Genomic DNA, 22,377 nt, shown 5'->3' on the forward strand with positions numbered 1-22,377 from the left:
TTTAAGCAACCTAAATTCCCCAGGGACTTGCACATACCTTTCATGGCTAATATTTCTGCAAGAACAATCTTTAGGCTATGAGAAGCGACATCTTTTGTGTTTAAGAGACAAAGAACCAGCACGCGTGAGCATGTGCGCAGGAATTGGTCCTCATCCTCAACGCTCTTCAAGCATGGATGTAGAGGGAAGGGTTTCGGCTGCTGCTCCTCTTGCCTAAAAGGAATAATAACCAGGCAGTATTAAACCAACAAAGTTTCACAACAATCGAACAATGCTCAATATTCTGCTCAGTTTTGTACTATAAATGTGTCCAAAGTTGAAATTTTAATGCAATGGACAACCTTAAGTATGTGACATTTTGAGGCACAGTAAGTAGTTAACACCAGGTTAAAGTCCAACAGGTTTATTTGGTAGCACGAGCTTTCGGAGCACAGCTCCTTCATCAAGGAGCAGCGCTCTGAAAGCTCGTGCTACCAAATAAACCTATTGGACTTTATTCTGGTGCTGTGAGACTAACCCCCAGGCCCTGTGCCTACCCCAGTCCAAGGCCGGCAACTCCACATCATGACATTTTGATGAATAGTACAGACCTTGTAATACAAGTATTAAACTTAGAATATTTCTCCTGTCATTGAATGAATATGAAGCAATATATAGGGGTCATCAGCTATCCCACACATTCAGAGCTAGCCCTCAGGAGCATTTGGCTTAAAGTGATAATGAACAATACCAGGATGAGAGAGAAATTTAGTGATTGAATTTTAAAACAAATGTCACTCGGATTTTTTATTAAACTGAGTGCCAGGACAATATTCGCCTGGTCTATGCCAACTAAAAAATTGAAATCAACCAGAGAAGTGACTGCCCTGCTCACCTTATCATCCCAGCCCCAGATTTTGATTCTTGCCATTCTAAGGATCATCAGTAGGATTATCACCAAAACATAAGGAATTCAAAAGGAACTTCTTCAGCCAGATAATGGTTGAGGCAAATAGTACAGATGCATTTAAGGGGAAGGTAGATTGGCATTCGAGGGAAAAAGCATAGACGCTTATGCTGATAGAGTTACAGAACATAGGAACAGACAAATAAGGAGAAGTAGGCCACTCGGCCCCTCAAGCCTGCTCCACCATTCAATAAGATCATGGCTGATCTGATTATAACATCAACATTCACGATTCTGCCTAACCCCCAGGCCCTGTCATCCAGAATCTATCCATTTTTTCCTTAAAAATATTCAAAGACCCTATTTCTACTGCCTTTTGAAGAAGAGAATTCCAAAGTCTCTCAGTCCGCAGGAAAAACATTTCTCCTCATCTCTGTCTTAAGTGAGCGGCCCCTTAATTTTAAACTGTGACCCCCCTCTAGTTCTAGATTCTTGCACAAGAGGAAACATCCTTTCCACATCCACCCTGTCAAGACCCCTCAGGATCTCAAAGGTTTCAATCAAGTCGCCCCTTACTTTCCTAAACACCAGCAGATACAAGCCGAGCCTGTCCAACATTTCCTCAGAAGAAAACCCGTCCATTCCAGGTATTAGTCTGTCAAATCTTCTCTGAACTTGTTCCAACACATTTACATCCTTCTTTAAATAAAAAAAACACACAGTACTTGGATAACTGAAGCCTAACCTCCCTAACTTTTGTAATCAATTTCCCTCAAGATGAACAATGACATTCAATTGGCTTTCCAAATTATCTGCTGTACCTGCATACTAACATTGTATGAACCTGCGTACTAACCTTGTATGATTCATGCACAAGGACTCCTAAATCCCTCTGCATCTTAGAGCTCTGCAATCTTTCACCATTTAGATAATATGCTGCTTTTTTCCTACCAAATGGATTTCACATTTTTCTGATTATACTCCATTTGCCAGATCTTTGCCCTCTCACCTAATCTATCTATATCCCTTTGCAACTTTGCATCAGCAGCAACTTGGCAACCATGCCTTCAGTCCCTTCAAAGTTATTTATATAAATTGTGAAATGTTGAGGCCACAGCAGTGATCCCTGTGACACACCACTTGTTGCATCTTGCCAACCAGAAAATTACCCATTTATGCCTACCCTCTGTTTTCTGTTAGCTAGCCAATCTTCTATCCATGCCAATATATTACCCCCTACACAATGAGCTTTTACTTTCCACAATAACCTTTGATGTGGCACCTTATCAAATGCCTTGTGGAGATCTAAGTACAGTACAAACACCAGTTCCCCTTTATCCACAGTGTATGTTCCTATTTCAAAGAACTTCAATAAATTGGCTAAACATAATTTCCCTTTCACAGAGCCATGTTGGCTCTGACTGATGACATTGAATTTTTCAAAGCACCCTTTTATAATGTCTTTAATAATAGCTTCCAATATATTTCCTCTGACAGATGCTAAGTTTCCTGGTTTCTGTCTCCCTCCTCTTTTGAATAAAGAAGTCACATTCACTATTGCCCTGTTTTAATGTACTTAATAATAGCTTCAAACAGCTTCTAAAGATGTGAGAAGTGCAGCATAAATAAGAACATGGCCTGTTTGATGCTATATATAATCTATGTATAAATACGGAGTGGCTAAGGGATGTGGATAAAAATACATGTATATGGTATCTGTAAAAGCAAGTTCTACAATTTTGCATTGCTTGTTCTCAAGCTCAGAGTTCGTTGTGCAACACTATTTAAGATCTTGCTTTCAAAACGTTTTTAAAAAATACTTATTTGAAGGTTTTTTTAAATCATCTTCACAAAATGTTACTGAAGTCCATGATACTATCCTTGAACATTTTCAACAAATCTCATCAACGTTAAATATAATAATGGCATGAGTGTACAAAGCAAATGATACATCTAATACAGATTCTTTGGATCAGTGTACCTTCAAGCTGCACATACATAACATATCTAAGAACGAACAAATTTGCATTCATAAAGCATCTCAGACATCCAAAATGCTTTTCAGCAAATTAAGAGTTGTAATACATATTCCAGTTAATTTGCAGCAAAGGTCCCACAAGCATCAATGAAACGGTGGCCAAGCAATTTCTTTTAGCGATGTTGATTGAGGGATAAATACTCACCAGAACACCAAGTGAACTCCCCTGCTCTTCTTCAACAGCGCTATGGGATCTTTTACATCCATCAAGAGGGCAGGCAGGGCTGCAGTAACACCGTACCCAAAAGAAGGCACCACTGATAGTGCACCACACAAGTGCCAGCGGAGACCGTGAGCTCAAGTTTCTGACATAGAAACAGAAAATCTATGGCACAGAAGGAGACATTTGGCCCATCTTGTCTGTACTAACCGAAAAAGAACTACTTTGTTTAATCCCACTTTACACTTCTTAGTCTGTAGATCTTGTGCTTGCTCAGAAGTGAGGGTGCTGAAACAGAACCAACACAGACAGTAAGCTGAGCCATGGCTGACTCTAAAAGATGCCAACCATCCTTAGGCACTTCACACTCAAAGGAAGGCGAGTATGGAAGATTGTTTTAGGAGTACCAAATCACTCCCTCCCTCCACCACTACATTTCTCTCACCTAATTTACGAACAATCCCAAAACTCATCACTTTGCTTATTGCTTATTGCAATTGCTCCTAATTTCTCTGTTCAGGGCTTGACATCCACTTCCCTGTCTACTCTTATTTATCATAGAATCCCTACAGCGCAGGAGGTGGCCATTCGGCCCATCAAGTCTGCACTGACCACAATCCCACCCATCCCGTAACCCCACATATTTACCCTTCTAATCCCCCAGAAACTAGGATCAATTTAGCATGGCCAATCAACCTAACCTGCACATCTTTGGACTGTGGGAAAAAACGAGAGCACCTGAAAGAAACCCATGCAGATACAGGGAGAATGTGACCAGAGGCTGGAATTGAACCTGGGTCCCTGGCACTGTGAGGCAGCAGTGCTAACCACTGTGCCACCCGGTTATGAACTGCCTTAGGACTTTAAAAAAAATGATTAAAAGCAAGTTATTGCTGTAGATGCATAAGACAAGCTGATACTACTGAAATTAAGCAAGTATTGGAAAAGTCAATGGAAAAGTTGACCCAGGGCGGGATGAGGGATTTGTCATTACCAGATGAAATAGGGGCAGAGAGGTAGAAATAGACAATCGCAATGATGGACTGGGTGTAACATTTGAACCTCAGCTCAAGACAAGCCATCTTAATACACAGTTTGTATCCACAAGCAGAGTAACAGACAGACATCATGAAGAGACAGTCAATGCAAAATTGAATCCTCAAAAAAAATGCCAGTCTTCTTCAATAACAGATTGGGCATTGTAGCAGGGGATACACAAATCTCTGCTTTTGAGACTATTAAAACAAGTAAATTCATTTAAAATAGGGACCACAGCCTTATATATACCAAGGGTATCACAATGTACCTCACTTTTATATCATATGAAGATATTGTCTGTATAAGCGCATATATAATCATTTTTGAACACATATTATAGATTCAAACTGTATTTTTGCATTTTCTTGTGAGCTTTGGCCAACAAGCAATTTATCCCCAAGCATAATGGGAAATAAGTTTAATTAGACAGACCACATTCTTTTGAAACAATTAAGTATAAAAAGTGTATACCCTATTATCAGGGGCAGGCCATGCAGCTACTGGCAACCAAGGTTATTGAAAAGAGTAGAAGGATTCAGCTTCTAGCTGTAATAAATAGCTGCTATTCAACCTCAACTGATAAAGGGACAAAAAACAGACCAGAGAAGATGACTCCCTTCTGGTTCCCAGGACTGCAGGTGTTAGGAACAACTCTTGAACCTACCGGATTTGCGTAGGTAAGGTTACCAGGCAACGGGGTGGGGGGATAAATTTCTGGATTTGGTTGACCAATGAATTCCTAATTCTGCTGGAAGGTAGAATGCTATTGGCCAAAGCAAATAAGGTGCATTAATGTAATTGGACCATCCAGCCTGGATGACAGGTTGGACGGGAGTATCAAATCTTCAGAAATGTATATCTGTTGTACCCATATGATGGAAGGCCAGAGAGAAGTTGGAATCCTCTGACTATCTCTCTCCTACCGCATTGGTCAAATAAAGAACGTCTTTAATCACATACAGTCTTTCACAAGTCTTTGTGTTTGCTGAGATCTGCTGAATATTAAGTACTCAGTAGGTCTGACAGTATCTGTAGAGAGAGAAATAAAATTTATGCTTTTGTTCAATAACCCTTCACCAGATCTGGAAATGGTTCATCTTGGGCCAAGGTTCAGCTTTGACTGAGGAATTACAAGACTCACTCAAAAATTATCCAGCTGCGACAGTTGTAAAGCTTACAACCGAAGGTGGTCAGCAACTGCATTGGAAAGTTATGGGGATAATGTTTGGCATGAATCAAGAATTGGTTGACAGACAGGAAACAGAGTGGGAATAAATGGGTCTTTTTCCAAATGGCAAATAGTGCCGAGTAGGATACCACAGAGATCAGTGCTCGAGCACCAGCAGTTCACGTTATGACCTGGGATGAGGGAACCAAATGTAACATTTCCAAGTTTGCTGATGACACAAAGCTAGGAGGAATTGGAAGTCGTGAGGTAGATGCCGAGAGGTTTTAAGGTGATTTACACAAGTGGAGTGTGGGCAAACACATGGCAGATGCTGTACAACGTGGCTAAATGTGAAGTTATACACTTTGGTGTTAAAAAAAATTATTTAAATAGAACATAGAACATAACAGCGCAGTACAGGCCCTTCGGCCCTCGATGTTGTGCCGACCTGTGAAACCAATCTAAAGCCCATCTAACCTACACTATTCCAATATCATCCACATGTTTATCCAATGACCATTTAAATGCCCTTAATGTTGGCGAGTCCACTACTGTTGCAGGCAAGGCATTCCACGTCCTTACTACTCTCTGATTAAAGAACCTACCTCTGACATCTGTCCTATATCTATTACCCCTCAATTTAAAGCTATGTCTCCTCGTGCTAGCCATCACCATCCGAGGAAAAAGGCTCTCACTATCCACGCTATCTAATCCTCTGATCATCTTATATGCCTCTATTAAGTCACCTCTTAACCACTTTCTCTCTAACGAAAACAGCCTCAAGTCACTCAGCCTTTCCTCATAAGACCTTCCCACCATACCAGGCAACATCCTGGTAAATCTCCTCTGCACCCTTTCCAATGCTTCCACATCCTTCCTATAATGCGGTGACCAGAACTGTACACAATCCTCCATGTGCGGCCGCACCAGAGTTTTGAACAGCTGCAACATGACCTCATGGCTCCGAAACTCAATCCCTCTACCAATAAAAGCTAACACACCGTACGCCTTCTTAACAACCCTATCAACCTGGGTGCCAACTTTCAGGGATCTATGCACATGGACACCGAGATCTCTCTGCTCATCCACACTACTAAGTATCTTACCATTAGCCCAGTACTCTGTATTCCTGTTACTCCTTCCAAAGTGAATCACCTCACACTTTTCCGCATTAAACTCCATTTGCCACCTCTCAGCCCAGCTCTGCAGCTTATCTATGTCTCTCTGTAACCTGCAACAATCTTCCACACTGTCCACAACTCCACCGACTTTAGTGTCATCCGCAAATTTACTAACCCATCCTTCTACGCCCTCATCCAGGTCATTTATAAAAATGACAAACAGCAGTGGCCCCAAAACAGATCCTTGCGGTACACCACTAGTAACTGAACTCCAGGATGAACATTTCCCATCAACCACCACCCACTGTCTTCTTACAGCTAGCCAATTCCTGATCCAAACCACTAAATCACCCTCAATCCCGTGCCTCCGTATCTTCTGCAAAAGCTTACCGTGGGGAACCTTATCAAACGCTTTACTGAAATCCATATACACCATATCAACTGCTTTACCATTATCCACCTCTTTGGTCACCTTCTCAAAGAACTCAATAAGGTTTGTGAGGCACGACCTACCCTTCACAAAACCGTGTCGACTATCCCTAATCAAATTATTCCTTTCTAGATGATTATAAATCCTATCTCTTATAATCCTTTCCAAAACTTTGCCCACAACAGAAGTAAGGCTCACTGGTCTATAATTACCAGGGTTGTCTCTACTCCCCTTCTTGAACAAGGGGACAACATTTGCTATCCTCCAGTCTTCTGGCACTATTCCTGTAGACAATGACGACATAAAGATCAAAGCCAAAGGCTCTGCAATCTCCTCCCTAGCCTCCCAGAGAATCCTAGGATAAATCCCATCCGGCCCAGGGGACATCCGGCCCAGGGGACTTATCTATTTTCACACTTTCCAGAATTGCTCACACAATTACACAATTAACACAATTCCTTATGAACCTCAATCCCGTCTAATCTAATAGCCTGTATCTCAGTATTCTCCTCGACAACATTGTCTTTTTCCTGAGTGAATACTGACGAAAAATATTCATTTAGCACCTCTCCTATCTCTTCGGATTCCACGCACAACTTCCCACTACTGTCCTTGACTGGCCCTAATCTTACCCTAGTCATTCTTTTATTCCTGACATATCTATAGAAAGCATTAGGGTTTTCCTTGATCCTACCTGCCAAAGACTTCTCATGTCCCCTCCTGGCTCTTCTTAGCTCTCTCTTTAGGTCCTTCCTGGCTAACTTGTAACTCTCAAGCACCCTGAGCCTTCACGTCTCATCTTTACAGAAGTCTCCTTCTTCCTCTTCACAAGGGATTCAACTTCTTTAGTAAACGGCGGTTTCCTCGCTCGACCACTTCCTCCCTGTCCAACAGGTACATACTTATCAAGGACACGCAGTAGCTGTTCCTTGAATAAGCCCCACATTTCAATTGTGCCCATCCCCTGCAGTTTCCTTCCACATCCTATGCATCCTAAATCACACCTAATCGCATCATAATTTCCTTTCCCCCAGCTATAACTCTTGCCCTGCGGTATATACCTATCCCTTTCCATCGCTAAAGTAAACGTAACCGAATTGTGGTCACTATCACCAAAGTGTTCACCCACCTCCAAATCCAACACCTGGCCTGGTTCATTACCCAGTACCAAATCCAATGTGGCCTCGCCTCTTGTTGGCCTATCTACATACCACGTCAGGAAACCCTCCTGCACACATTGGACAAAAACTGACCCTTCTAAAGTACTCGAACCTCAGTAGACGAATCCTCATCAAATGTCCTTTCTGCCACCGTAATACTGTCCTTGACTAACAATGCCACACCTCCCCCTCTTTTACCACCTTCCCTGATCTTACTGAAACACCTAAACCCCGGAACCTGCAACAACCATTCCTGTCCCTGCTCTATTCATGTCTCCGAAATGGCCACAACATCGAAGTCCCAGGTACCAACCCATGCTGCAAGTTCACCCATCTTATTCCGGATGCTCCTGGCATTGAAGTAGACACACTTCAAACCACCTTCCTGCCTGCCGGTACACTCCTCCGACCTTGAAACCTTATTCAGGACCTCACTACTCTCAACCTCCTGTACAATGGAGCTACAATTCAGGTTCCCATTGCCCTGCTGAATTAGTTTAAACCCTCCCGAAGAGCATTAGCAAATTTCCCCCCCAGGATATTGGTACCCCTCTGGTTCAGGTGTAGACCATCCTGTTTGTAGAGGTCCCACCTACCCCAGAATGACCGCCAATTATCAAGGTATCTGAATCCCTCCCTCCTGCACCATCCCTGTAGCCACATGTTCAACTGCTCTCTCTCCCTATTCCTCTCCTCGCTAAAACGTGGCACGGGTAACAAACCAGAGATAACAACTCTGTGATAAATTGGGAAATGTGGGTGTACAAAGGAATCTGAGTATCCTTCTAAACCAGTCAATGGAGGTGGAGAGACAGGTGCTGCAAACAATTAGGAAGATAAATGGTATATTGGCCGTCATTGCAAGAGGATTTGAGTTCAGAAGTAGGGATATCTTACTGTAGATATGCAGGGCATTGGTGAGACCACACCTGGAGCATTGCATGCAGTTTCGGTCTCCCTACCTAAAAAAAAGGATATACTTGCCGTAAAGGGAGTGGAGCAGAAATTCATTAGGCTGATACCGTGATTGACAGGACGGTCTAATGAGGAGCGATTGGTTTGACTGAGCCCATGTTCACTAAATTTAGAAGGATGAGACGTAATGTGATTGAAATATATAAAATTCTAACAAGGCTGGACAGACTAGATGCAGGGAGGATGAAGAAACTAGAACCAGCGGAGAGTCTCAGGATAAGGGGTAGATCATTTAGGACTGAGATGAGGAAACATTTCTTCACTCAAAGGGTAGTGAACCTGTGGAATTCTCTATCACACAAAGCTCTGGAGGCCAAGTCACCGAATGCATTCAAGAAAGACAGATTTTTTTTAGATTTTAATAGCACTTAGGGATATGTGGGGAAAGGGAAATATGGCATTTAAAATCGAGGATCAGCCATGATCATGTTGAATGGTGGAGCAGGCTCGAAGGGCCGAATGGCCTACTCCTGCTCTGGGAAATATGTTTCTGTCAGTCAGTTATCTTACTCCAATTTTGTATCGTTTTTACTCTGTACGGGTGACAGTGGTTAGCACTGCTGCCTCACAGCACCAGAGGCCCAGGTTCGATTCCAGCCTTGGGCAAGTGTGTGGCATTTGCACGTTCTCCTTGTGTCTGCGTGGGTTTCCTCCCACAGTCCAAAGATGTGCAGGTTAGGTGCATTGGCCATGCTAAATTGCCCCTTAGTGTCCCAAATGTGTAGGCTAGGGGGGTTAGCGGGGTAAATCCATGGGGTTAGGGGAATAGTGCCCAAGATGCTCTGACGGAGAATCGGTGCAGACTCAATGGACCGAATGACCTCCTTCTGCACTGTAGGGATTCGATAATATAATAGCCTGTATATTACCAATTTATTTTTTAAATGCAGTATTTAAGCCTTACTTTGTACCATTTGGAGAAGGTGCCTTCCCAAGAAATTTTCACTGAAGAGTGCATGGCAATGACTCACCCCCACTCCCCACAGTGAGTGTTTTTAGTCACGCTGTGGAAAGGTGCCATGTCATAAAAAGATTTGCAGAGAGACCAGACATTTAACTACAGTACAGCAGGGAGTCAACACAATGACGAGCTCACTCGTAAGGTGCTCTCATTATTTTCAATAGTTTCAATTTTCTGAAAGAATTGATGGGACTTCTCAAAACAAGGACCAAATCAGTCAGATCTACACTCATCCTTTCAGCTCACCAGCTAAGAGCTCAAATTCACTGGTGAAAATCAATGGTGCAATTCCAGCATATGTGGATTTCAGAAATCCATCCAAAGCAAATGAAAAAGACTAGTGTCATTTTGCTCTGTGTTTGGCATTAAATTCCATTCTTTCTGGATTTACAAATCAGGACCTACAAAAGTGTGCTCCTTTCTCCATCAGTTCCAACACTCCCGTCACTTCCAGAAATCCTAGTCTCTCATTGTTCCTATTCTGCGGCCAAGTCCAAACCCAGGTTAGCTGTAAACTAGCATCACTTGCTGGTTGAGAAGACTCAGCACAACTCTGTCCACAGATTAGAAAGGAAGGTCATAGTTTTTGGTAGGTGCACTAAGCCCGCGTTACAATGGAGCCGTTCTATCATCAAAGTCTTCTTGAAACGGAGCTCTTTCACTTGAGCTTAGAGATATTCCTGACAATGCTGCTGTATGGAGAAAAGAGAAGCCCGAAATGTTGCAGCTGGTAACTGATAACATCAACTTTGTGAGGCAAGAATGGAGTGCAAGCAAAGAGGCTGAGCTGGATTCGACAAAGAAAGGAAATCAAATGCGTAGGAACAATAGGAAAATAAGAGACAAAGTGACTGGAGGTACGCCAACTCCTGCATCCTCCAGATTTTTCCTTTTATACAATTCTTAATTTCAAAGTTTATCTAACGGATTCATTCCAGTAGGAGATCAGCCTATTTGAATGGCAGCCAGGCCCATTGAATAAGCTATTTTATACGTGACTTTTCTCTCACCTTACCTTATAACCATAGAGACAGCACAGAATGAGGCCATTCAGCCCATCATGCTAGCTCTTGGGAGAAGCAGTTGTGCTTGGTCCCACATTGTTTGTAGCCCCGGTATGTTCCTCATCTTCTAGCAGCCATCCATGTCCCTCAGAGCCAGCTTCCACCCATTCTTCAGATCCTGACAACTCTCAGTGGCGAAAGAAATCTTCATCTCTTGTCGTATTTTTTTCTGGGTTAAACACCGGTCTAATTCTGCATACCGTGCTTTAGGAAAGATGTTTATAGAGAGAGTGCAGGAAAGATTCAGGAGAACGGTTCCAGGGATAAGGAACTTCAGCTATGTAGATAGACTGGAGAAGTTTAGACTGTTGGGCTTGGAAAAGAGAAGGATGAGGGGCATTCAAAATCATGAGGAGTCTAAGACACAGTAGGCAGAGGAAAACTGTTCCCACTCGAGTCATAGATTTAAAGCACAGAAAGAGGCCCTTCGGCCCATTGTCTTTGCTGGTCATCAAAGACCTATCTATTCTAATCCCATTTTCCAGCACTTGGTCTATAGTCTTATGTGCTCATCTAAATGCTTCTCCACCGTTTCAAGTGCTCATCTAAATGCTTCTCCACCGTTGTGGGTTCCCACCTCTATCACCCTTTCAGGCAGAGAGTTCCAGATTCCCACCATCCTCTGGATGAAAAAGTTTTTCCTCAAATCCGCTCTAAATCTCCTGCTCCTTACCTTAAATCTATGCCCCGTCTACGAAGGGGGAATGTTTCTTCCACCTATCCTATCTATATCCCTGAATATTGTACCCCACAATGAGGTCCTCCCCCTTAAGCCTTTTCTGCTCAAGTGTAAGGATCAAGAACAAGAGGACACATAGCAACCCGTCTCTATCTATTGATATCCTATGCCTGCTGAAAAAGTTAGGATTTCACTAACCCGACACATGCTACATTATTGAATTAAATTTCTTGCCTCTGCTGTAACAATCTCCCACTTTTAATGTTTTTAAAACCAATGATCCTAAAGTTTTCCATCACAAGAGGTTTATCTCACCTCACGATACAAGAATAAGTGATAGACTGATTGCCAAGATTGGTCAAAAATTCAATTTTTTGTGGTATCCTGCAGCTACCAAGATGAGGTAGCTAGGTTGTAATCTTTTTCTCTCCAGCAATTTTTAGAGACACTACAAGAGATCAATATATTGCAAAGAACAGAACTTTGTAACAGGAAGGGAAAATGCTTGCCCTCGGCATAATAGGAAATTCAGCAATTTTGAGTCCTGGCTGCCACCCATTGGGAAAAGCAGCTTTATCCGGCACATTTTTCTCAGGATGTTTGCCATCTCACTCAGTTTTTTAAAAAGTTTGAGGTTTTTGGGATTTCTTCACAACAGTACTGAGAAATATCCAGGAAATAAATCCAATATGTGATTCAGAAAACAGCATCCAATCAGAATTATGTCAGAAATCTGTACAGTGAACTAGAAGTACCACAAGACAAACTTCGAACCATAGAACCATAGAAAATTATAGCTCAGAAACAGGCCTTTTGGCCCTTCTTGTCTGTGCCGAACCATTTTTTGCCTAGTCCCACTGACCTGCACTTGGACCATATCCCTCCACACCCCTCTCATCCATGAACCCGTCCAAGTTTTTCTTAAATGTTAAAAGTGACCCCGCATTTACCACTTTATCCAGCAGCTCATTCCACACTCCCACCACTCTCTGCGTGAAGAAGCCCCCCCTAATATTCCCTTTAAAAACTTTTCTCCTTTCACCCTTAACCCATGCCCTCTGGTTTTTTTCTCCCCTAGCCTCAGCGGAAAAAGCCTGCTTGCATTCACTCCATCTATACCCATCAAAATCTTATACACCTCTATCAAATCTCCCATCAATCTTCTACACTCCAGGGAATAAAGTCCCAACCTATTCAATCTCTCTCTGTAACTCAGCTTCTCAAGTCCCGGCAACTTACCTCGACAACCGTAATTAGCCTCTAATAACAAGGTGTGCCTTAAAAAGGACATGTCACCTTAAAAAACAACACCCATTAGGGGAGAGATGAAAGTATAACCACTTCCTTATAAATTTCATGGCACATTGCATAGTGTAACGCTATGATACACCTGATCTTGAGCAATGCCACAGGAAATATGTCATGTAATACACAGCAAGAGCAATCTGGGGGAAATTAATCAAAATTTTATATTCCTGTGACCAAGTTCATGGTAATTCAGGGGATGTTTTAAAATGGTAAGACAATGAATCTTTGTATCAGGATGAATTATCCAACCAACGTTGCAGGGAACTGAGTAGGTGGTGGGAAAGAGGGCAGGACCCAGCTTCCTCCCTTGAAACTCCATTTCATAGAATGTTCTACCTCCATTGTTCATTTCCCCCATCCCTGCTCCAATGTTCACTGAAGTTTTGAATCAAGTCTAAAGTTTGGGTTTTGCCAGCATAAGGAGATCATTACAAGTGCGGGAGTTAAGGTAAATAGGTAGGAAAGGGCAGAAAATCGGAGAATAAAAATAAAACAAATTTACAATATTATTTACATGGATAACAGGCCACAGGTAGTGAATGAGCCACACTGCAAGATAAATACTTGGGTGAAAAAGGTTCAGACTAAAAGACTAGGACGGGACAGTGGCACAGTGGTTAGCAATGCTGCCTCACAGCGCCAGGGACCCAGGTTCGATTCCCGGCTTGAGTCACTGTCTGTGTGGAATCTGCACATTCTCCCCGTGTTTGTGTGGGTTTCCTCCGGGTGCTCCGGTTTCCTCCCACAGCCCAAAGATTTGCTAGTTAGGTGGCTTGTCCATGCTAAATTCTCCTTCAGTGTACCCGAACAGGCGCTGGTGTGTGGCAACTAGGGGATTTTCACAATAACTTGGTAAGCTTATTTGTGTCACTAATAAATAAACTTTAACTTTAGATGACACTGACGGCAATAATAACAAATGAATCCCAGGGCCCCTGCTGCAAGGCACAATCTCTAGAAAGAAATGTTATTGTAGGGATGTGAAATAAAGTGGAGGAAATCACACGGTTTAAGTTTCATAACTTCAAGAGCAATTATTTAATTTTATTTAGATTAGCTATGTGGTTATATACTTATTTCAGTGAGAAATAAAAACGATGGTGTAAATCACTTTGAGAACAAGGAATTCAGTGAAATGCTTGATTGAAACAATCTTTCAAAGCCATGATCTAGATATCAACATTGTTAATTTGCTAATTCGGCCGTTGAGTTATGCGTGACGGTGAATTTTATTCTACTTCAGACAGACCTGATGCCATTTAACATGTGAAGTGCAAAATTTCCAACTTCCAATTATATCAATCTTTTTTCTAAATTGCAAGTATTTCTAGCCCATTTTCTGTTGCCGAATCCTCAACGTTTTGTATGTGGGTTTGAGGAGTGACACTTTTCACTTCTGGGTCCTGCTCTGAATCTGCCCAATGAATGCTTGTTGTCTGCGTCAGCTGTAACAATCATGTGAATTTTTGAAGTCTTCACCCAGCAGCTCTTGGACTTAATGCCACTGTCCCTTTAATTCAGCACGAATGGGTAATTTCACCTTCAAGCTGTAAGACAACAAACTGGAGGCCTATGACCAGCGGTGTGCCTCAGGGATCGGTGCTGGGTCCACTGCTATTTGTCATTTATATTAGTGATTTGGATGAGAATATAGGAGGCATGGTTAGTAAGTTTGCAGATGACACCAAGATTGGTGGCATAGTGGACAGTGAAGGAGGTTACCTCCGATTGCAATGGGATCTTGATCAATTGGGCCAGTGGGCTGACAAATGGCAGATGGAGTTTAATTTAGATAAATGTGAGGTGATGCATTTTGGTAGATTGAACCAGGGCAGGACTTACTCAGTTAATGGTAGGGCGTTGGGGAGAGGTACAGAACAAACAGATCTAGGGGTACAGGTTCATAGCTCCTTGAAAGCAGAGTCACAGGTGGACAGAGTGGTGAAGGTGGCATTCAGCATGCTTGGTTTCATTGGTCAGAACATTGAATACAGGAGTTGGGATGTCTTGTTGAAGTTGTACAAGACATTGGTACGGCCACGCTTGAAATACTGTGTACAGTTCTGGTCACCCTATTATAGGAAGGATATTATTAAACTAGAAAGAGTGCAGAAGAGATTTACTAGGATGCTACCGGGGACATGATGGTTTGAGTTATAAGGAGAGGCTGGATAGACTGGGACTTTTTTCTCTGGAGCATAGGAGGCTGAGGGGTGATCTTATAGAAGTCTATAAAATAATGAGGGGCATAGATCAGCTAGATGGTCAACATCTTTTCCCAAAGGTAGGGGAGTCTAAAACTAGAGGGCACAGGTTTAAGGTGAGGGGAAAGATACAAAAGTGTCCAGAGAGGCAATTTTTTCACAGAGGTTGGTGAGTGTCTGGAACAAGCTGCCAGAGGTAGTAGTAGAGGCGGGTACAATTTTGTCTTTTAAAAAGCGTTTAGACAGTTACATGGGTAAGATGGATATAGAGGGATATGGGCCAAATGCGGATAATTGGGACTAGCTTAGGGGTTTAAAAAAAAGGGTGGCATGGACAAGTTGGGCCGAAGTGCCTGTTTCCATGCTGTAAACCTCTGACTCTATAACATCATACAGAAGATGCAGCACAATCACAGGCTATATGACATAATGAATGAGTCCATACCAGCATTCGTGTTCCACTTAACCCTCCTCATTTGTTTCCTCATCTAACTCTCAGTATAACCCTTAACTCCCTACCCCATCATACATTTACCTGGTCTCCCCTTAAATTCATCTATACTACTTCAACTGCTCCCTGTGAAATCCACATTTACCCTGAGTGAAGAGCACAAATTGTTTTCTGAATTCACTTTGAGTTGATCCTAATGATCTTACATTGATTGCTTCTAGAATAGCTGCTGCTCGAAATCAAAATGACAACCTGTTTTTTACCTGAGGAGAGTCGGAGGGTCTCACCTCTTCCTAGATTGATTTTAACCCATTTAGTTGGGATGGATCAGGAAAATGCTGTCCTCACATCCATACTCCTGGTGATATGAGGAGCTGTAACTGAACCATACAATCTAAGGGAAATCAACAGCCACAATTGAGAGGTTAGGTGATGTGCTATCCTTCTACCGCCGGAGCTGTATCCCAATCTAGGTTGATCAGATTAAATAATGTCTAAAGCATGTTTTTAACAGACAGGGGCAAGCCGACCCTACTGAAAGCAGGTGCACAGGATGCAACTTACATATTTGGCACCCTCACGCAGAAGATGTGAATGAACTAGTGCTGGAAATGAAGACGTGACACTGAAGTGGTAACAGGTGATTATCTGAGGATAAGTCACATTCTTGAGGTGGCGCCTCAGCCAAATCCCCTGTCTGAAAATTTACTGGTGCTAACATTATGGGGAATTGCTCCATCTGTTGGTGTCACCATCTTTCATCTTGATGAGCACAAACAATGAAAAATATAAATCTACAGTTGTTAGCTGGTGTGTCAGCCCGAGAGAGGCTGCCCAGTTCTCACTCACTTGCAGGGTTTACTTCATCTACTGCATGTGCAACAACATGCATTACTAAAGAACCTTTAATGCTGGGAAATCTTTCAAGGTGCTTCACACAAATGTGATCACAAAAAAAATTAAGACATTGAACCAAAGAGGAGTGATTAAAAGCTTGGTCAAAAATTAAGACATTGAACCAAAGAAGTAGATATTAGAGGAGTGATTAAAAGCTTAGTCAAAGAGGCCTTAAAGAAGGGAGACAGGTGACGAGTCAGAGGTTAGAAAGAGAAGTCTAGAGCTTACAGCCTAGGTAGCTGAAAGCACAGTCACTGCCAGGTGAAAGAAGTGGGAGACAGCTCAGGAAGCCAGAATTAGAGGAAAGCAGAATGGTCAGTGAGTTGGAGGAGGTTGTAGAATTAGGGAGGGCAAGGCAATGGAGAATCCTGAACACTGGGATGAGAATTTTTAAAAATGAGTGTTGGTAAACTGGAAGAAAGCTTTTAGTTATACTGAAACCAAGATAGGACTTTAAAAAAGATCATAATGGTAAAAGGAGAAAAAGCGATCATACACATCTACAAACGTACAATGTGTTGCATGCACTGTATTGAGAACTAAATGTTAATTCTCCATTTGTGGGTACCACTAAAATTATTTACATCAGAGTATCACAAATTAGCTGTGTCAGAATATGGGCCAGTGCTGACTGACATTGAAAGAATGCATGTTTGTTATATTTGTGTGAATAGAAAATGCACAATTGAATGTTGCACACCCAATTCCACATCCAATTCACTGTGCTGGTTGCCTTTAGTCAGGATTGGACCAATAGAATTACTCAGTGTAATTAAGCCAGAGGAGATCAAACAGGATTCTGCTCTGGCAGGTGAAACTATAATGGGATTCAGCTACAATGTCACCCATGGTCAAACAGCTTACTAGCAATCATTATCATGGCTCAATGGAGTCATTTAGGCTTAGGAGACTCCAGTAAAGAGGAAAGACCTTCAGACAAGATGAGGAGGGACAAAAATTGACAATATAACCAAGCGCACATTTCAAACCAATCTTTTACCTTGCATTCGCTGCCTTGAGGTCACAGAAGTGAGCAAGTACAGTCCGGACCACATCATTACAAACTACTTTGACAATGTCAATGTTGCTTAGTCGAACACGCAACTGCTTTGCCATTTCCCAGAAGTCTTCTGAAAGCATGTGGTACAGATGTCCTTCATCTTTGCTGATCTTCACATACCAGGAAAGGATGTAGTCCCTGTAGCTGTAGTCAAAAACTGAAAAACAAAACGATACAAACATGCTACAGAGATGAAGAAAGAAAGATATAATTTTTTTTAAATCACCCAAATCCCATTTCACTGGAGGAGAGGGGCGCACAGATGCAAAATGTCAACTGAAACCCCTCTGATGCAAAATGGTATTGATTCACTATCACCCATTTTATCACTTTGCAAAGTCTGGAAACAAAATCCCTATTTATCACTAAGAAGTTGCTTAAAGAAAAAATTTTCAAATCCCCCTTCCATTCTAGGTTCACATTCACCCCACCCACACCAGCCTGTTTAAATCTAGCAGGTGGTGGTCACATTGTGGGTCTAAAATTTATCTGGGGAAGGATTCACAATCAGCCATGGTATCTTTGGCAAAAGAAATCCATTACCATCTCAGAGAAACATAAAGGGGTTTTTTTAACCATAAAGGGCCTTTGTAGAAACTCAACTTAAGGGTTCTTGAAATTATTTATCTATGGATATGGCTGTCAAACTTTTTTTTTGCTGCTGAAGTTTCTTATTTATCAATTAGGAACATCGGAGCAGGAGTGGACTATTTGGCCCTTTATCCCACCATTCAATAAGATCATGGCTGATCTGGTTGTGGTCTCAATTCCACTTTCCTGTTTACTCCCATAACATGTGACACTATTGTTTATCAAAAATTTGTCCAACTCTTCCTTAAAGTAAATCTAAAGGCCCAGCCTCCACGACTTTCTGGGAAAGAATTCCACATACCAACACCCATTTTGGAGAATTCGCCTCACCTCTGTTTCAAAAGGGAGACCTTCTATTTTTAAACTTATAGAATCATAGAATCCTACAGTGCAGAAAGAGGCCATTCGGCCCACTGAGTCTGCACCAACCACAATCCCACCCAGGCCCTATCCACATATCCCTACATATTCACCCACTAACCCACTAAGTTTTTCACTCAGAGGGTGGAGGGTGAGTGGAATCGGCTGCCGTCAGTGGCGGCGGAGGCAAACTCGACAGGGTCTTTTAAGAGACTTCTGGATGGGACTTAATAGGATTGAGGGTTATAGGTAAGCCTATATACAAGCCTAGGTAGGTAGGGACATGACCGGCACAACTTGTGGGCCGAAGGGCCTGTTTGTGCTGTATTTTTTCTATGTTCTATGTAACCCCTCTAACCTATGCATCCCGGGACACTAAGGGGCAATTTAGAATGGCCAATCAACCTAGCCCGCACATCTTTGGACTGTGGGAGGAAACCAGAGCACCCGGAGGAAACCCACGCAGACACGAAGAGAATGTGCAAACTCCACACAGACAGCGACACGAGCCGGGATTCGAACCCAGGTCCCTGGAGCTGTGAAGCAGCAGTGCTCACCACTGTGCTACCATGCCGCCTCCTAGTTTTAGTCTCCCCCACCAGAGGAAGCATCCCCCAGGTATCCACCTTATCAAGTCCCCTCAGGATCGTATATGTTTCCATACGATCATCTTTCATTCTCCTAAACTCCAAAAGATAAAGTTCAATCTTCATGAGTCAAGCCCATCATCCCAGAAACAAGTCAAATGAACCTACTCTGAACTGCTTCTAAAGCAATTATCTATTTTATTTTAATAATAAACCAAAACCATACACACTACTCCAGATGTGTTTTCTATATGGGAAAATGCTTAGGAAATCAGAAACACCAAGGGACTTGGGAGTCATTGTTCAAGATTCTCTTAAGGTTAACGTGCAAGTTCAGTGAGCAGTTAGGAAGGCAAATGCAATGTTAGCATTCATGTCAAGAGGGCTAGAATACAAGAGCAGGGATGTACTTCTGAGGCTGTATAAGGCTCTGGTCAGACCCCATTTGGAGAATTATGAGCAGTTTTGGGCCCCATACCTAAGGAAGGATATGCTGGCCTTGGAAAGGGTCCAGAGGAGGTTCACAAGGTTGATCCCTGGAATGAAGAGCTTGTCGTATGAGGAACGGTTGAGGACTCTGGGTCTGTACTCACTGGTGTTTAGAAGGATGAGGGGGGAACTTATTGAAACTTGCAGGCCTGGATAGAGTGGACGTGGAGACGGTGCTTCCACTAGTAGGAAAAACTAGAATCAGAGGGCACAACCTCAGGCTAAAGGGACGATCCTGTAAAACAGAGATAAGGAGGAATTTCTTCAGCCAGAGAGTGGTGAACCTGTGGAACTCTTTGCCGCAGAAGGTTGTGGAGGCCAGGTCATTGAGTGTCTTTAAGACAGAGATGGGTAGGTTCTTGATTAATAAGGGGATCAGGGGTTATGGGGAAAAGGCAGGAGAATGGGGATGAGAAAAATATCAGCCATGATTGAATGGCGAAGCAGACACGATGGGCCGAGTGGCCTAATTCTGCTCCTATGTCTTAAGGTGTGATCTCACCAAGACCGTCCACAGCTGTAGTAAAACTTCCCTACTTTTACATTCAATTCCTCTTGCAATAAACGCCAACATCCTATTTGCTTTCCTAATTGCTTGCTGTATCGGCATGCTAACTTTGTGATTCATGCACTGGGACACCTAGCTCCCTCTGTATCAGAGTTGTGCAATCTTTCTCTCTTTAAATAATATATTGCTTTTCTATTCTTCCTGACAAAGTGAATAAGTTCACATTTATCCACTCTGTACTCCATCTGCCAAATTTTTTGCCAGTCACTTGGAATCATACAGCGCAGAAGAGGCCCTTTGGCCCATCGAGTCTGCACCGACACATTAGAAACATCTGAACTCCCACCTAATTCCATCTGCCAGCATTTGGCCGATAACCCTGAATATTATGATGTGCCAAGTGTTTACCAGATACTTTTAAAGGATGTGAGCCAACCACCTCTACCACCCTCGTAGTAAGAAATCTCACAACACCAGGTTGAAGTCCAACAGATTTATTTGGAATCACGAGCTTTCGGAGTGCTGCTCCTTCATCAGGTGATTACAAAAGTCCTTCCACCTTCAGTGATCTGTGGGTAAACACGTCAAGGTCCCTTCGTTCCACAGAACTTCATAGTGTCCTATCATTCATGGAGTACTTTCTTGTCAAATTATTCCTTCCAAAGTGCATCATCTCACAGGGTTAAATTCCATCTGCCACTTATCTGCCCATTCTGTCTATATCTTCTTGTAGCCCAACACACTCCGCCTGTTAACCATCCGTCCAATCTTTGTGTCATTCGCAAACTTACTAATCCTACCCCCGACATAGTCATCAATGTCATTTATATAAATGATGAATAATAGGGGGTCCAACACAGATCCCTGTGGTACGCCATTGGACAGTGGCTTCCAATCACTGAAGCAGCCTTCTGTCATCACCCTCTGTCTCCTACAACTGAGCCAATTTTGAATCCACTTTATCAAATTACCCTTTATCCCATGTGAATTTACCTACTTTACAAGTCTCCCATGTGGGACCTTGTCAAAGGCTTTGCTGAAATCCATACAAACCACATCAACTGCACTACCCTCCTCTACACACCTGGTCACCTCCTCAAAAGATTCAAATTTGTTAAGCATGACCTTCCTCTGATGAAGCCATGCTGACTATCCCTGATCAAGCTTTGCCTCTCCAAGTGGAGATAGATGCGCTCCTTCAGAAGTTTCTCTAATAGTTTCCCTACCACTGACATGAGGCTCACTGGTCTGCAGTTTCCTGGTTTATCTCTACAACCCTTCTTAATTAATGGAACCACATTAGCTGTTCTCTAGTCGCCTGGCACCTCCCATGGCCAGAGAGGAATTGAAAATTTGGGTCAGAGCCCCTGCAATCCCCTTCCCTTGCTTCCCACAGTAACCTAGGGCACAAGTCATCTGGTCCTGGAGATTTATCCACTTTTAAGGCTGCCAACACCTCCAATGCTTTGTCCTTTCCTATGCCAATTTGCTCAAGAACTTCACAGTCTCCCTCCCTGAATTCCATACCACTGTCCTCATTCTCTTAGGTAAAGATGGATGTGAAGTATTCATTCAAAATTATTAATGTCCTTTCACTCCACCCAAATTGCCCCCCTGGTCCCCAATAGGCCTCACTCTTTCCCTGATTATCCTCTTTCCATTGATAGCCTTACAGAACATCTTGGGATTTTCCCTACTTTTACCAGCCTGCCTACATCCCTTTGTAGACTCCCTACCTCCTCTTCACAATTTACTTTCCTACCTACCTTTGTGCCATCAGCAAATTTAACTAGCATACATTCACTCTCTTCATCCAAGTCATTGGTAGAGATTGTAAGCAGTTGAGGACCAGCACTAATCCCTGTAGCACTCAACTAGTTGCAGCTTGCCAATCAGAAAAAGACCCATTTATCTGTACTCTGTTTAGTGTTAGCCAACTAATCCTTTATCCATGTTAATATGATACACCTACACCATGGGTTATCTTATGGACTAACCTTTGATGTGGGACCTAATCAAATGCCTTTTGGAAACCAAAGTGCACCAAACTCACCTGTTTCTCTTTATCCATCATGAAAGTTACTTTGTCAAAAACTCTGCCAGACTAGTTAAACACAACTTCCCTTTCATAGCATCCGATTGGCTCGGCCTGATCAAATTGGGATTATGCAAGTATCCTGCTATAACTTCCTTAGTAATGGATTCCAGCACTTTTCCTATGACATATTAAGCTAACTGGCCT

General features: G+C 42.6%; 1 protein-coding gene across 2 annotated transcripts in view; it reads right to left on the reverse strand.

The window, feature by feature from the left end:
- The window catches only part of snx25 (sorting nexin 25), a 219,055-nt gene that overhangs the window by 104,159 nt on the left and 92,519 nt on the right, over window positions 1-22,377 (reverse strand). For both annotated transcript variants that reach the window (XM_078215054.1, XM_078215055.1), the window contains exons 4-5: window positions 17,541-17,757; window positions 38-213 (exon numbers count right to left, since the gene is read on the reverse strand). In XM_078215054.1, coding sequence (XP_078071180.1) covers window positions 38-213; window positions 17,541-17,757 — 393 coding nt within the window. The remainder of the gene's footprint in view (window positions 1-37; window positions 214-17,540; window positions 17,758-22,377) is intronic.

The sequence above is a fragment of the Mustelus asterias genome, chromosome 6 (genome assembly GCF_964213995.1).
Source record: "Mustelus asterias chromosome 6, sMusAst1.hap1.1, whole genome shotgun sequence".
Taxonomy (NCBI): domain Eukaryota; kingdom Metazoa; phylum Chordata; class Chondrichthyes; order Carcharhiniformes; family Triakidae; genus Mustelus; species Mustelus asterias.